General features: G+C 39.5%; 2 protein-coding genes and 1 pseudogene across 2 annotated transcripts; all 3 read right to left on the reverse strand.

Annotated features, from left to right (window-relative positions):
• The window catches only part of LOC131302589 (protein DETOXIFICATION 14-like), a 145,086-nt pseudogene that overhangs the window by 69,717 nt on the left and 58,804 nt on the right, over positions 1-16,565 (reverse strand).
• On the reverse strand, positions 3,558-5,622 carry LOC131302595 (uncharacterized). Its single transcript, XM_058329312.1, has 3 exons — positions 5,384-5,622; positions 4,156-4,229; positions 3,558-3,998 (listed from the first exon to the last, which is right to left on the reverse strand). The coding sequence occupies exons 1-3, from the start codon at positions 5,456-5,458 to the stop codon at positions 3,806-3,808; spliced, it is 342 nt and encodes a 113-aa protein (XP_058185295.1). The 5' UTR covers positions 5,459-5,622; the 3' UTR covers positions 3,558-3,805.
• LOC131302851 (uncharacterized) lies at positions 5,465-9,013 on the reverse strand. The gene is made up of 6 exons (XM_058329643.1): positions 8,862-9,013; positions 8,289-8,394; positions 7,123-7,255; positions 6,513-6,937; positions 6,113-6,169; positions 5,465-5,496 (listed from the first exon to the last, which is right to left on the reverse strand). Exons 2-6 carry the CDS (start codon positions 8,347-8,349, stop codon positions 5,465-5,467), a joined length of 708 nt encoding a protein of 235 aa, XP_058185626.1. The 5' UTR covers positions 8,350-8,394; positions 8,862-9,013.

The raw sequence follows: 16,565 nt of genomic DNA on the forward strand, positions 1-16,565 counted from the left end.
AGCTTTGGCACGTTTTTCCATGAGTTTGCATTCTCTCCGGCTGGTCAGGAAACCCAGCCATTTCCACCCCACCAATAGATGCGCGCCACCTCAGCAAATGCCTTTAAATGCTTTGGAAAGTCATGTTCACAAACAGAGCCTTCACAACAGTACAATTACTTTGGTTATTCCATTACTTTTCCATGTTTTTGAACGGCATTTCTTCTTCTCCTTTTTTTGTACTACATTTGAACGACATTTCATGTGACTTGATCAAAAAATAATAATAATAAACGACATTTCTTTCCCTTGTAGCCGTTTAGCTTAGATTTTTAGACTTTTGTCCTAATGCAAATTTATTAATTTTAAGTTTAACTTTTGTGAATTACTGATTCGTCTTATCAAGACAAATCAGAAGAGTAAAAAATTACTATGACTTTTACCGGCTTTTTTTTTGAAATATCTAATATAAAGACGGCCTTTTGCATTTTATCTTAGATATTTCAAAAAATATTTGCATAAAAGTCTTAATTTTTTTATATTTTCAATTCTTTTCATTGAGATGAGTCAATAATTCACAAAAATTTGACGCAAAACTAATAAACGCGATTTTTTTTAATATGGACAGAAACGGAAAAGCCCAAAAATTTCTTAACGGAACCACATCTAAAACTGATTTGTTTCAACAAATTAACTGAAAAAAGAGAGAGGAATGGTGCGTTTATTTTTAGCGTTCTCATCTACTTCTCTGATGGTGGGAAGGAATTTGTCATGAGGAATTTTTGCTTCTAGAAATGCAAGATGAGTAGTATTCAAGGGATACTAATTCATTGTTAAGAAAATATGTATTTGTCTATTTGAATACTTTGTATTTTGTGTTCGTATGTAATAATTAGTAGAACTTTATATTAGTTTGGCTTTCTCGTATTTTGATCGTTACTGTAAAAATTATTGAGTATTAGGGGCACACTCTTCTTAATTTGGCCTTGGGCACTCAAAACCCTTGGGCCGGCCCTGCCTATCAGTACATAAACATCTTCGTCTTCATGGCGGCCTGTTATGGATATTTCGTCCCACATGTTTAGCAGTCACATAGGCTGATTTCACTAAGAACTTTCCATTGGACGTGCAGTTCCAAATTTTATCGTCGCACTGACCCGTGGTACTAATTGGCAGGCAAAGAAGCTGATCAGCATCTCCGTTATTAAAAACTGACCTCACTAGTGTCTCCCTCCTCCTTCCAAGTCTTCCTTTCATTATCAATAAGCCATGTTTACAGTCAGGAAAAGCGGAAAAAACATGAGCGTGTTTTTGCAAGTCATCAACAAGTTTCTTTATTTTACCATCTCGTTCACACTAACAAAAAAGTTGTTCGCAACAACTTCTTCAATACAGTAATTTTTTTTCACTCATATATCCATTAACAACTTATTCACTAGCGCGAAAACAACTTGACATTATTTACCAACTTATTCACTACCGGAATAACAAACAACTTTTCAACAACAAAAAAAATTCTCCAAATTTTTCCTTAATGAAAACACCCCAAAGGCAAAGGTCACTCACCATTTTACACTGCTCAATGTTGGGATTTGACCTCTCAAGAAAGGTGATAAGCAATCAATAATGCATATTCTTGGTGCTTTAGTCTTTAGTTTTATCGCTTTATGTTTAGTTAATTCAACTTTTTATTTGATATTGCACGTATGATATGTTATTTACATTTTGTAGAAAAACTGCTTAATAAGAGGATTTAAAAGCTTAAAGCAAGCCGGAGGCATCCAGGACTCAAGATGACCAAGGATGGAGCCACCGAGGCCCAAGAACAAAGAGTCGAAGACCCGTCTGGCCATGACCATTGGAAGCCAAGCCAGAGGCCAAAAGCTGGAGATTCAGAGTTAACGAAGGCAGTATCGATACCAGTTTGCAAGCAGAATTTAATTAGTAGGTTCATAGACATTGGGTATCGATACAACCATTCCTTTGTATTGATACCAAGTTGCTACGGCAGTTGAGAAGAAAAGATCAAAGCTGTTCGGTATCGATACTACTTTGTATCGATACCGAGGGCCTTCGGAGCAGATTTTTAGGGCGTTTTTGGGATATTTCGTGCACGAATGAGAGCTAGTATATGAGCCTCATTATGTCACATATCCATAGAGACAATAGATTTCATTGCACTTTTTAGATCTAAAGTAGGATTTCATTTCTTGTTGCTTACTCTTGCTATTGTTCTTCATTGTTCATTTTTTTAGTTAATTCTGCACTTTCCTTTCTTAGTTAGTTGTTATTTGTTATTTTGATCTCTCTTCATTAAAGTTGTAGCTACGATCTTGATCTATCTTAATCTCTAGTTTAATTTGGATTAATAAATAACAGGTTAACAAATGTGAGTGAATAAAAAATATAATAAATTATGAGTATTCAAGAAATTAAATCAAGCACCGTGTTATAATTATACTAGATTCAGTCCAAAAGAGTTCTTGCGGCCATAAGGCCGCCTACTAGAGTCACAAACGCGAGGTGCTCGACTCGTTTGAACAATTTTTGTTAGTTTCGGTTTCTCTCTTTGCATGGGCTTGATCCAAGCCACTGTAATACTTAAAAATACACCCAATATACTTAGAGTTAAGGAATAATGAGATATCTACCTTGATTCTTAAAGTTTTAAGCTAAAAATGGATAAAAAATAGCGGAGCTTGGTTGCAGCAACGGTGGTCTAGACCTCTTTTCTTTCTCTTTCCGTTTCTTCTTTTCTCCTTCTTTTTCTTACTCTTTTCCCAGCAATTTCTTTCCCTCCCTCTCTCGGCAAGGTAAAACAAAAACAAAGGAAAGAAAAAGAAGGGGTAGCTTTTCTCTCTGGATGAAACAAAATAAGGAAGAACAAGCTGACAATTAAGGAAGATCAAAATAAAAGAGGCAAGGTTGGACGATTTCTTGATCCTCTCCCTCTTGCTCACTGCCGAAAATAATGGGGAAAGGATATGGGGTGTAGTGTGCCACCTGTGTATTGTTGTAAGTGATGTAGTAGGCATGTAGGTGTATGATGTAAGCTAAAGACTAAGCACAGTAACTCGTCTTGTTTGTATTCCCCTCCTTATGCCTATAAAAGGAGGGCACCTTGTTATTGTAAGTCAAGTTAGTATGTTCTCAAATAATCACTACACGAAAAAACGCATTTCACAACGTTTGAAAAATGCTATTAAATGATATATACAGCGTTTTTTCAAACGTTGTATTAACCAATGTTGTTAAAAGTCTTAGACATAAGACAGCATTTTTTAAACGCTATAGAATGTAAAGTTTCTACAGTTAAGAACGCTATAGAATGTAAATTTTTTATAGCGTTCTAAGAACGCTATAGAATGTAAAGTTTTTACAGCGCTTTAAAAATGCTATAGAATGTAAAGTTTCTACAATATTTTAAAAAAGCTATATTAGCCAATTTTTTTGCATTTTTTTAAAAATTCTATAAATACCAATACATTAGCATTTTCAAATAAGATCATGGTAATTTCATTTAAGAAACAAAAATGATTTATTCCATTCAACACCGACTATATCCAAATGTCAATATACAATAAACAATTCAACCATTGAATAAAAATTCATTACATTAGCTTAGGAATAAATTTTCCAACAAAAACTACATAAATGAGCCCAACTAATTGGACTCATTGAAAAATAACTAATGTAATTCTACTTTCTTGAAAATGTAATCATGCACTAGGCCAATCATCTCATTCCACAAATTTTCTTTACTTGGAGCTTACTTCTTTGCCGTGCTTATACTCTTTCTACTCCCAAAGCCAACCACATAAATGGGCTACTTGAAACCCTCCAAAATATGAGAAACATGCCCGTAAGTTGAAGTTGTATCAGAAGTTATAGCAGCAAAAATCATCCCCGAAAAGATGCAGCACGTAGTAGAAGTCCGAAGAAAAACAATTGTAGCAAGAGCTATAATAGACATCCACACCAAGCAAACAAAAGCAAGCATTACCTTCTTCCAATTCCTCCTGCAGATGAAGAAAGTACAGAACTTCTTTCTTTTCATGTCATAGACCTGCAGAGGAAGAAAGTCTTTGACTTACAATGACAAATACCATATAACACATTAAGAGTGAACAAAACATTGTCCTTTTTTTAGACTTAGGAATGATGAAAAATACTTACCTTGTGTGGAGTCCATATGCTCTTCTCTCATCTAAGGGAAAATTGTTTCTTTCAATCATTCTTGACCACACAATCTGGAAGAATGGCGATAGTATGAAAACTCTATTGTACAAGCCATAGCCACTAAGTGTTCCACAAAAGAAACTTCACTAACATCACTATGAGAAACGTTCCACACATTAGCAATTACAGACCTGCAGTTACAAGAAACCTATGAGAAATGTTCCAGACATTATAGTTGTCTCTAGACTCTTGGTTAGACTTCACATTTCTCCATGACAACATACAATCTCTAATAGCAGAAATTATTAGATTACGAAGAGAAGAGGGGTCCTAGAGACCTGTTTCTTCCTCAATACTTCAGTCCATACTTCCTTAGAGCAGGGGCAGTCAAAAAACAAATAATTGTGTGATTTAGCACATCCATTACAAAGTGTAGAGGTCATCAGATACAACACCCCAATTTCACCAAGCAAAGTTAGCACATTGAATGTATAGATATTTTTTCACTTCTCAGCATCAAGTCCTTAAAAAAAATACTCCCTCCGTCCCTTTTTTTGTGTCTAGTATTCCATTTTAGGCTGTCCCTTAATAAATGTCTATTTTGTAAAGTTAGGGGGGTAAAAGTTGGTGTATTGTCTATTTTGTCTCTAAAAGTAGATTTTAATTTGAAAAGTTAGTGAGTAAAAGTGTAATGATGAAAGGTAAGTAAGGAAAGTGGAGGAAAAAGGTGATGTGAAAGGTGTAATGATGATGTCTTTTTAATAAGTTGGAGTTACGAAGCAGGACACTTAAAAAGGGACGGAGGGAGTAAGTCTTTATCTTGCACTACAATAAGTCATTACCACGTAATTAAACCTCCACTAAGCAACCAAAATCAAGCAACTTAACCAGTAGACAAGCGCAGAGATATCTATTTTTGTAGTTTTGGGTTTTCAATTTTCAGCAAACAAATCTATGTTTTTTAACATTTAACGCCTTGCACTTCTCGCCTCAAGCCCAACGATAGCATAAAGAGGAAACCAACTATCCTAAAAACATTTTCAACTCAACAAACCCCAATGTTCTTAGATGCCTAGGAGATCAGTAGCGTAATGTACATCAGATAACGGCACACACACAAAGATATAGAGGAGGAACCATAACAGAGTCGAGAAACAAAAAACAAAACCAGATAAACAAAGCTTCTAGCAACCACGTTTCTAAAATAAATAATTAATATGCTTACCGAGGGAGGAACAACTGCAAAAGAGAGGCATCCATAGAGCAAGGAGGAGCTTTGATAGAGTTTCATGGAATACATTTCAAATCATACCAATGCCACTGTCACTAATTGTAGACCTGAAACGCAATGTGGTACTAGAATTAGAACCTTGAAGAGAAACCTAAGCAACAAGCAATATTCCTAACAAAATCAGCCTTTTTCCTAAGTCCTGCACACGTAGGCTGTATACGTTCCCCACCTTCCATTTAGGAGGTGTCACAATTTCATGAAGTGCTCAAGTCTTGAAGATGCTATAAAATAGTGGTCAATTTTTAGATTGGTTTGAGCTTTTTTGTTGAATAGTGGTAGTGTATAGAGCTTTTTATGCAGGTGGCCCTCTTTTTGTATATGGGCGGCATTCTCTTAATGCCTTCTTTTTAATACAATTGCTTACTTATCAAAATAATAATAATAAAATAGTGGAACCTCACAGACTTAATAATACCAGGTTTTCGAAACCGAAAGAAAAAGTCTCTGTTAACTCTAGCTGTAAATAAAATGTAGGTCAAGGGCGGAGTTTATAGAGAGAGAGAGATTGTGAGGGGATTGAATGTGATTGTTTGGGTGGGAGGGGGGGTTTGAATTGATCTATTGGCATCCCACTCAGAATCATGATAGTAGTAAATCCCTTGTTTTATGGAGAAGAAAAATCTGGTCATTGTAGGCATTAACACAAAAGAGAACCTAATTTACATGAAATCGCGGTAAGAGTATTGGTCACTGGCTTTGGTTTCCATTCCTTACTAGGACCTGCCAATGGAAAACAGACGAGCTCATTAATTTGTCACTGATGTACAAGAAATTAATGTCACAAATATCCAAGAGATTGATACCTTTTTGAGATCCAATTACTTGTTGTGACCGTCTATTATAATTGGGCAAAGGCCTAAGAACAGAAGAGTAGAAGACGTAGGTAGTGTTGAATCAGAATGTTGATATTTGCTACCCCCAGGGATTTGCTCGTACTTGTTCCTCGAATGGTGGAGCTTCGTACATCAGAAACTGCTATTCAGACGTTAACACAAACAAAAATCGTAAGGTGCCGTTTAAGTAGACGAATTTATACTCAAGAGAAAGTTGCAGAAGTTCTAACCAGGAATTGATTTTCCCTCAGAAGGGTCAAAGGAAATTTGTTCGACTGGAGTTCGCTGACTTCCCACCTCATGCTTAATTGCACCTACAGCTCCGGGAAGCTGAGAATCATGAGATGGCACCAGGACAGGATCTGAAGCTGAGAAATAGACTCTAGGCAAAGTTGCCTGGGTCCTAGCAATTGAGTTGCTGCTAGAGCTTGATGTGAGATGCCCATGAGCATCTCCTGTCACAAAGTCAATGGGAGGTTTTTCCATCATGCTGACCGGATGTGGAGGTGGTGGTGGACCGTTCAACTTAGTCATATCAGTCGATGAGCCCTCTCCAGACTGGTTGTCCAAACTTACTGGAGACAAATGAGCACGTACAACACCCATACTCCCAGGAGCCACATCAAGGGGGCCATTGGTTATGACTGATTGAGGGCTGCAAAACAGTAGAGTATAAGGATAGTACGATCCGTAACCCATGCAATTCTATAACCAATTTCAAAGACTGATGAGGGGTCAAAAAGACTCATGGCAGAACTTATTCTTCTTTTTACTTGTCTGTTGGGTCAAAGGAAAATCTAAAATAAACGTCAATAAAACTTTAATTGCAGAGAGTAGCACCTCGTGGAAGGAAGGACTTCTTTATTTTTTGACTCCTGAGAGGTGGGCAAGGACGAGAGCCCAACACCCTTGTCTGGAACTTGATTGACTCCATTTTCCTTTTCAGAATAATGTTTTCTGCCACCACTACCATCTGAAGAGGGATACTGTGAGAAACAAAATAGCTGACATGTGCATGAGACAACTGACAACTATGAGAAACATTGTATAGCTTGTATGTGTTAAGGCCCTTGCAAATTTATCCATAAAAAGATGTGAAAGATAGATTGCTATATAAACTTAGAAAGAGATCCCCACATATAACCGGGATTCAAGGACCATTTCCCAAGGTTGATTGAAATCACACCACGATCCCACATAGAATCACCAAACAGTGGCACCGCCATCGCCCAAACTACCAGACTGGTCTGGACATTTGAAAGCTAACACACAAAATAAGTAAGACCCATTTGGCATTGCCAGGATGTTGGGCCCTTCAATATGCCAATCTTTCTTATAGCTTCTTTAAATATATCTAGAAAAATCTTTTCATGAGAGTTTAAATCAGGTAACTTTACTTTCAATGGTCCACCAAACAGTAAATTTAGTCTTGCAACCTTAATTCTAACCATTGATAGTTTACAAATTTCTGGTAGAAAGGTAGAATCCACAAGATCAGTCAACCCCAAACACATCTTAACCCCCATTTTAGTCTAAGCACCGCTATCTTCTAGGTTGCCCAACCCCGAAATCTTCACACAATGATATTTACCTGAACTTCCTCATATATACTGTAGGACCTAGCAAGTTCTAAGTAAAAGGTACAGTGGGTAGGCAAGAACAAGAGAAATTTACTATGTCCACATATATGTAGAGCAAAAGAGGGGAGCAAGAGAGTTGTCTTACCGTAGTATTTACCCCCATAGACATACAGAGTTTTCTCTATTTATTAAGATAACCAAGGTGGCAACACATTGCCCTAACTTTGGAGATTTTTCTTGAAACAAACAAGTCCGAGGTGCCCATCAAAAATTGAATTTAGAAGCACAAAGGAGAGAGGTCGACTTGATTTCATTTTACAGGGTTTAATTAAGTGAACACTGACTAATACTTTCTGAGCATAACTGGGGTTCAATGAGCAAGTAGCAACAACAAGAAGAAAATGTAACATTAAGGTAGTGCATTACCGTTCGATATGTAACGAGGTGAATAGTTCCCCGGTCCACCCCTACTCCCTCGCCCCTGCATACCAGGTTTCCACCTCAGTTCTGCAGACTCTTTGTTGCTCAAATTCTGTAGGAGTGCAAACACAAAGAAGCCAAAATTATTACAAAGTTCCAAAGGTGGGTTAAAAGGACATAAAGGTCATATTCACCAATCACCACATACAAGAAAAAGAATCATAACACACAAAAATTATGGTTTCAATTCTCTCTGTCGCATGCTAACTTAGTCGCTTGCTGGGAAAAATCTGTTTAATAGCTATTGTTATCCTGCAGCTTTTACCTATTTATTTAGCATCATAATAGTCCCAACTAGCGACGTGTGATGCAATAAATTATAAGGTTATGGAAACATAGCACGTATCTATGAAGAATTTTTTTGGACAAGATAATCTCTGTCCGGAGCCAATTATCCATGTTGATAGACAACACTCATTTCTCTGTTCACAAACAACACACTGAAGGAAAACTTTCACACTCGTCAATGTAAACTCCACCATTAAAAGATCCATTGCAAACGCACAAAAGTATCTTTACCTCTTTTCTCCTGTCCCGTTTCCTTTTGACTTCATGAAATGTACCTGTAAAACCACAATACACACTTGCTATTTTGCTTCAGAGGGGAGATCAAAACAAAAGATAGTAAGAGTAAATAATAACAAAAGAAGACCATCAATTACAAGGTATAATACAGAGTTCAATAAAATATCCATTCATTAGTTTAAGTGCCCAACTTCAAACTGAAACCAAAGCGCACAAGTAACAAGTTACAGTAAAATGGACTTCTTAAATCAGCTATTGTCCAAATATAGCTTTGACGCATCTCTAACTACGGAATAAAGGAGCGGAAAAATGATGAAGTTGAGAGATTAGCAAGGAAACAGAGGTTAATCGATCAAATATTAGGAAAACTGGATAAAAAGGAACAGACCTGCTACTCAAGATTACTTAGAGCACATAGACCCAAAAAAAACCCCTAATTTCTAATAACAATGCAGAATCACAAACCCCCAAAATCCAATTGCTTAACCGTACATATGTCTGCTAAATATTTAAGATAATCCTTGTCGAAGTGGTTGGGTTTGTGCATGTTCGAAAGCTTTTCACTCTACAACTAGGGCTTGTGGTTGGGGTTTGCTTAATCGTACATGATTGTACACTCTAATTGCGAAGTGGCAAGTAAGATAAATACACTACCGAGCCGATTTCATATCGTATTTGAGTATCTCCAAAGGAGCGAAAATGAAATTTCGCCCAAGTTTGCTCTCATTCTTCCACCATCGTCTTTGTTCCAATTTTTTCGCCATCTTCTTGTGCTTCCTAGCTCCATCGAGCGGTCGCAATCTTCTTTGTAAGAAACCAGAAACACGAAGTTATAATTCCCGTTCATTGTTACGTCCAAGCTAGTGATTAGGGATAGAATGGTAATTTTGTGTTTCCATGACTTTAGGGAGATAGTTGAGAAGTTAGTTAGGAGTGAGTGGAGGGAAATGTAAGGGAGTGGATATAAATAATGATGTGTGTAATTTTTCCAAGAAATAATACAAACTTGAATCTTTCTTCTCTGCATTTCTGTTTTCTTCTTCCCTAGCTATAACATTCATGTTTCTTTCTTTTGTTCTGTTCAAGGCTGCAAGATAGAATCATCTATGTTTATCTTTTCTCTTATTTTCAGAGCCAACATTGGTTGTCACCATTTGAAAGGGAAGGAGAGAGAGAGAGAGAGAGAGAGAGAGAGAGAGAGAGAGAGAGAGGAACAAACCCATTGAGATCAAATTTTTTGACAAATGGAGGAGAAAGACCAAACCTTTGGGTGGAACACAGAATGAAGTGGTTATCACCTTTTCAACCCCAAAGAAAACGGCGATGTCCCTTCTACGGTGTAGACTTTTCAGCGATGACAGCGTGGAATTACTCTAAATATTGGATATGGAGTCATTGGTTGCGTCTACCAATTTTCGAATAGAATCTTCCAAACGTTTAATCTCTTACGCAGGAGTTTCTGTCATGATTCCGATCGCCCACAGTCAGAGAAATAGGGCTCTGATACCACTAATGTGAGGATTGTGGATGCTGAGCAGATGCAACACATGTTGAACAAACAACCTTCAGGCATGTCGGCCCACCTCTATAGTATCCAAGCTGTGAATTCAGGAGAGGTACCCTCTGATTTGCTTCAGATTCTACATACTTTTAATGATGTTTTTATGGAACCCAAGTGTCTACCTCCTTTTAGAGCACATGACCACCAGATCCCACTTCAGTCTGGTGCTCAGCCCCTAAATATCAGGCCTTATAGGTACCCTTATATCCAAAAGAATGAGATTGAGAAGTTAGTAAAAGAGATGATTGCATCTGGTGTAATCCGACATAGTGTGTCACCTTTTTCTTCACCTGTTCTGTTGGTCAAAAAGAAGAATAACACTTGGAGAATGTGCATTGACTATAGAGCCTTGGATAAAGATACAATCAAAGACAAATTCCCCATTCTAGAAATTGGATGAGTTTGACTATAGAGCCTTGAATTGTTGGATGAGTTGCATGTAGCAAGGTTTTTCTCGAAATTGGATTTAAGGTCTGGCTACAGTCAAATCAGAATGCACTCTATATAGAGAAGACTGCCTTTAAGACTCATGAGGGTCATTATGAGTTTTTAGTCATGCCTTTTGGCTTGACCAATCCTCAGAAAATTTGTGCTTGTTTTCTTTGATGACATACTAATCTTTAGCAAGACATGGCCTGAACATTTGCAACATGTTTCTCTTACATTGACTAAACTGAGGGAACACCAATTATTTGCCAAGATGTCCAAGTGTGCCTTTGGGCAACAACAGGTGAAGTACTTGGGACATGTGATAAACTGCCATGGGGTAGCAGTTGACCCTATTAAAATTGAGAGCATGCTGAATTGGCCGAAGCCCCAATCTATTAAAGCACTTAGGGGTTTTTTTGGGCTTACTGTGTGGGCAGCATGCCCTGAAAAAGGCGGATCGATCAGCGCACTTGGCAGACGAGCGCTCAATTCAGAGTCGCCACTTGGGTTTGAAGGTCCGACACCCAAAGAATCGAACTTGAAATGCTCGCTGCGCTGTTTGATTTGAAAAAGTGAAGGAACCAGTCCGTCATAACCATATCTGGGTTTAGGAGCCAGGTTACGAGAGGAGAAGGGTTTTAAGGCACCCCTCTCGCCCAATCTAGAGATCGGTCTCTACTTAAGCATTTGCGAAAATATTTGCGATTCTGTTTGATTAATCAATTCTTTAGCCATTTAGGGCAGGGGAACAGTTTAATGGGGATTAAAACTGTAACAGTTTACAAGATATAAATGATAACATGGATGAAAAAGCAGTTAATATAGGATGAAAATAGACTGTTGTGGGAGTTTAAACAAACTGGAAGGCTGCTGTTTTGGAGTGACGTGCGCAGGTGGAAACCAGCATGCACTGATCAAGTCACTGCATGTTGATCACACCTGCGCGCGCTACTACACGACTTGCGCGCGCCAGTAAACCTAAGTCCACAGCTCTTATTTTCAAATCCTCTGGTCTCTGGAAGCACCAGTGCACACCCAGGACAAACCAAACAGTTTATACGCAATTATAAGTAGTTATAATATACAATTTAAAGGCTGAAAAGCCTTACAAATTAACAAAACACCCCATAAATAGTATGGGGACAAAATAAAAGCCTAAAGACAAGTAACCCATGCAAGGCCAGTCACTGGTCAGAGATAGACTGGCGCGCGCATATTGCACTCCGACGCGCGCGGGATGCGCCCTGGCGCGTGCAGATATGCGACTGGCACGCGCGAGTCTGAACCACACTAGTGCTTGGTTTACATGTTTCTGGGTTCTGGGACAGATCCAGAATGATCCTAGAGGTACTCCACAGCAGCAGAAACACATATTGAACTAAGACTAATAGTTTATACTAAGAAAAGCAGTAAACTGGTTTTTATCATGCTTACAGTGATCTATATAAACAAAAAGACATAAAATAGTAGGAAACCAATCACCGTGCGGTTCTGCGCGCGCAGCCACGGAGTGGCGGGCGCGTATATGGGACCGGCGCACGCTGGTTCCTACCACAACGATTTTTGAAACCTTGCCAACTTTAGGGTTAGGACTGGTATTGATTACCAGCCTTGACACTACCAGCCCCCCTCAGGGATCAGAATAGAAAACAGTATGTATGCTATACCTAGATTGAGTTTCAAACGAAGTTGAGCTTTGATGCGTTTGAGGCTTGATTGAGGTGTTGGGAGAAGGAAGAACAAGCTATGTTCTTGAGGGTGTAACTTAAGGCTTTAAAACTTGGAACTTTGTAACCTTTTAAAACCTTTAAATTTTGTAACCTTTTTAAAAAACTTGAACTCTTTGAAAGAGAAACATAGGGGATATATATATGAGGAGATAGAGGTGAATCTGGTTGGTGCAAGGAGAGGAGCTCAGCCAGTCCACAAGGCTAGCTGAGGTTTGCTTGGTGGCTAATCTTCCCAGCTGATAAAGGTGATGGGGACAAGCTGGGTCTAGCTCGCGTGGGTCAATGGTCAAGCTTTGACTGTTGACCACCACCTGGCAGTTTGACCAGCGCGCGCTGGTGTCAGACTGGCGCACGCGTGCCAAACCAATCCACGTGTGGGTCAACGGTCAAGCTTTGACTGTTGACCACACCTGGGAGCTTGACCCGCGCTCGCCGGTTTTTAACTAACGCGTGCCAGTAGGGCTTTTGGCTTTTGGCTTTTGCAGTGGTTTTGGCTAGGTTCAAGGGTTTTTCAAACACTCAAAGCTCAAACACTCGACATTCCCGGGGTGTTCTTGATCCATTTCATCATTGGGGAATCAAAAACTGAAAGTAAACTAATTCGGAAGCCGAGATTGGGGTGTATATAGTAGCCCCTCTTTGACAGCACTTGAAGCACCATCGACTTGGTACAAGTAACGTCAAAGTATTCTAGACACCCCTCAAGGCAATCCAAAACAGAACATACTAGCAAAGTAGACAAGTAAACTTAAGAAACATGATTGGTGGAATGGACGAGTAGTACACTGCCGGGGATGAAAGTAGAAATGGACGAGTAAATCGCCACTTGTTGATCGAATTTGGACAGGACAAGCTGTCGTTGCAGATTTGGACGGGACAGGCCGTCATTGCTGTGGATGGAAGTAGAAGTGGACGAGTGAATCGCCGCTTGTTGATCGAATTTGGACAGGACAGGCTGCCGCTACAGATTTGGACGAGGTAGGCCGTCATTGCTAAGGATCAAACTATCCTCGGCACAAAGCATTCCAACAAACACGAGTAGGTCATGTCAGGCAGGTTGAATTCCATCTGTTTGAAATCAGAGCCAATCTCCTTATCAAAGACCATCCAAGGCAGAGCAATAAGGCTGCTAGAAGATGCGCTTGAAGCTAGACTGATGTAGAGGTAGTCATTTGGGGCAAGTCAAGGCGAACTCTCCTGGGGAACAATTAGTTGTGGATGGGTGGACCATCGAACGATATTCTGATCGTCGTTGACAGATTGAAAAGACGATATGGCTGATCGTCATTGATGATATGGCTGACCATCGTTGAACGGAGACGGACGATATGGCTAATCGTCGTTGATGATATGGCTGATCATCACTAAACGGAGATGGATGATATGGCTGATCGTCGTTGATGATATGGCTGATCATCGCTGAATGATTGAGATTGACGATATGGATGATTGTCATTAATGATATGATTGATCATCGCTGAATAATTGAGATGGACGATATGGCTAATCGTCGCTGATGATATGGCTGACCATCGCTGAATGACTGAGATGGACAATATGGCTGACTGTCCTAATGATATGGCTGACCATCGCTGAATGACTGAGATGGACGATATGGCTTACCGTCGTTGATGATATGGCTAACCATCGCTGGGTTGGACAGGACCGACTGTCGTTGAATGAGACAGACGATATGGCTGATCGTCGTTGATTAATTCCATAAGAGATTTCATCTCATCCTGCTATGAGAACAATGTCGCAAGAGATTTTCAATCACATCCATCAACAAACAAATCATGGATTTAGGGAGATTTCTTCGCATCTGCTTACCAATGAAAACAAAACCGCAGGAGATCGCATCGCATCCTTTGGCAAACAAATCGAAAGTTAGGGAGATTTCCATTGCCTCCGCTAAACAAACAGAACAACACAGCAGGAGATTGCATCGCATCCTTCGAGAAACAAATTCTGAGTTAGGAAGATTTCTATTGCCTCCGCTAAACAAATAGAAAAAACACCGCAGGAGATTGCACCGCATCTTTCGGGAAACAAAGATTTGATGGAAATCATTCGGGTATAAACTACCACAAACTGGCCACTTTCCTGTTTTCAACAGTTGATATACACAATATGCAAAGATGTATGCTATATGAATGCACAAACTGAAAATGCAGACCCTAGCTAAGGGCGGCTCCTAGGAGGACAACGATGCTTAAGGACTATCACTGAGCTCTAGTACTTTACTGCCTTTGCTTCTGAGATGTGTATCCAGATATAGAGATATTGAACGGGCCGGCGTTCCCAGTTGATATAGAACGACATTGGGCCTACGTGCCCATTCTTTGATGCTTGGACAGACATGCCTCAGAGATATGCTTTTCTTGGCCTTGGGTTGACATGCCTTTGCCGTCCGCGAGATTCCACAACTTGTGGGTTATAAATACTAGGGTAGCAATGTAAAAATTGCATTTTTCAGTTTATTGACATGTAAACCATCCGCTAATATCTAATTTGCATTGACAAGTGAACTGAGTTGATACACAAATATGCGCGCATGCACAAACTCGCCTAGCTCAAACGAAAAGGGAAAAAGAGCCACATGATACAACGCGGACTCTTAGACACGTGAAAAATAATGAAATTTTGGGCATTAACGATCCAAAACTCAAATATCTCATTAGACAGGTGAAACTGACACTTGCATAAGATCAAATAGCTATACAATGATCTATATGAACTGACAAAACTAGGAAAAGCGTCCCAAAACGACAATGGATTGAAAAACTGAAAAAATGTCACAAACATGGACATAAGACACAAAGAATGACTCGTATAGGCCCGGACTAAAACCGACACCCCCGTGCAGTCACATTTGGTCCATATGACCTACACAGCATGACCAAACTTGGCAAAAGCCCTTTGAATGACATTCAAAGGCAGTAGCTGACTGCTATTGATTGCTGTTGGAATTGAAGCAGCGCACGCAAGTTTGAGACCAACGCGCATCATATTAAAAGAGCGCGCATGAGTATTGAACTAGCGCACACGACTGCAAAACTGTTGCAGTTGCTCAAACTAGACTTCGCTGAACTTAGAACAAACTGTGAGTCGTTAGGCGTCGCAAGCATTTCATTCTGTTTTTTATGCTTAAAAATCTTTTAAGGCTTTTGCTTAGCTTTGAAATTGAAGTAGTAATTTGCAATAAAATTGAAAGACGAAAGGTTTTCCCCCCCTTTTGCACAGATGAAGCTTGTCTTTTTCTCAACCACAACGATGCACCAAAGCCTTGGATCAAATTGATAGATTGTGACCCGAGTCTCAAAGCAAGACTGCCTACGTATCCCACATTCTGGGGAATCAAGTCAAAACGTAGTTTAGGCTAAGATTCACTCGTGTGTTTTACCTCACCTTTTACGCTCTAACTTTTGCCTAGAACCGCCCATTCGGGTCTTCGGTCTAGCGAGCTTTTGAATATTGCCTATTCACTTTTGTCTAGACCTCTTTCATAGGTTTTTAATCTAGCCGACTGCTCTAACTTTTGCTTGGAACTGCCCACCCTTGAGGTTTTCAGTCCAACAAGCTTCTCTCAAGGAAAAGGCTTTTGATTTGATCCACGCTGACCAATGTATTGAATTGTTGCTGTCAAGGTCGAAGATTTTTGGCCGCAAGCCCAGACAAAATGGCTTTTGATAGCACTGGGTCCAAAGTGCTTCAGTTAACATGCCTCGCTTCAAGCCACTTTTGAACTTTTTAATTTGTGCTTGGCGGAACGCTGTTCCTGCAAACTTGAATATGTTATGTGGCGCTAGACCTACTGAGCTTTGCTTTACATGGTTTGGCACCTGGTAACAAAGGGATTCGATGCTTTTTTTATCTCAGGATCAACACCAGGCGTGTCTTTTAAGAGACCATGCCAAGACGTCGATGAACTCTTCGAGCCTACTTGGCACAATGCTCCTCTAGGGACAGCGTTGAACC

Source organism: Rhododendron vialii, chromosome 10a (genome assembly GCF_030253575.1).
Source record: "Rhododendron vialii isolate Sample 1 chromosome 10a, ASM3025357v1".
NCBI lineage: Eukaryota > Viridiplantae > Streptophyta > Magnoliopsida > Ericales > Ericaceae > Rhododendron > Rhododendron vialii.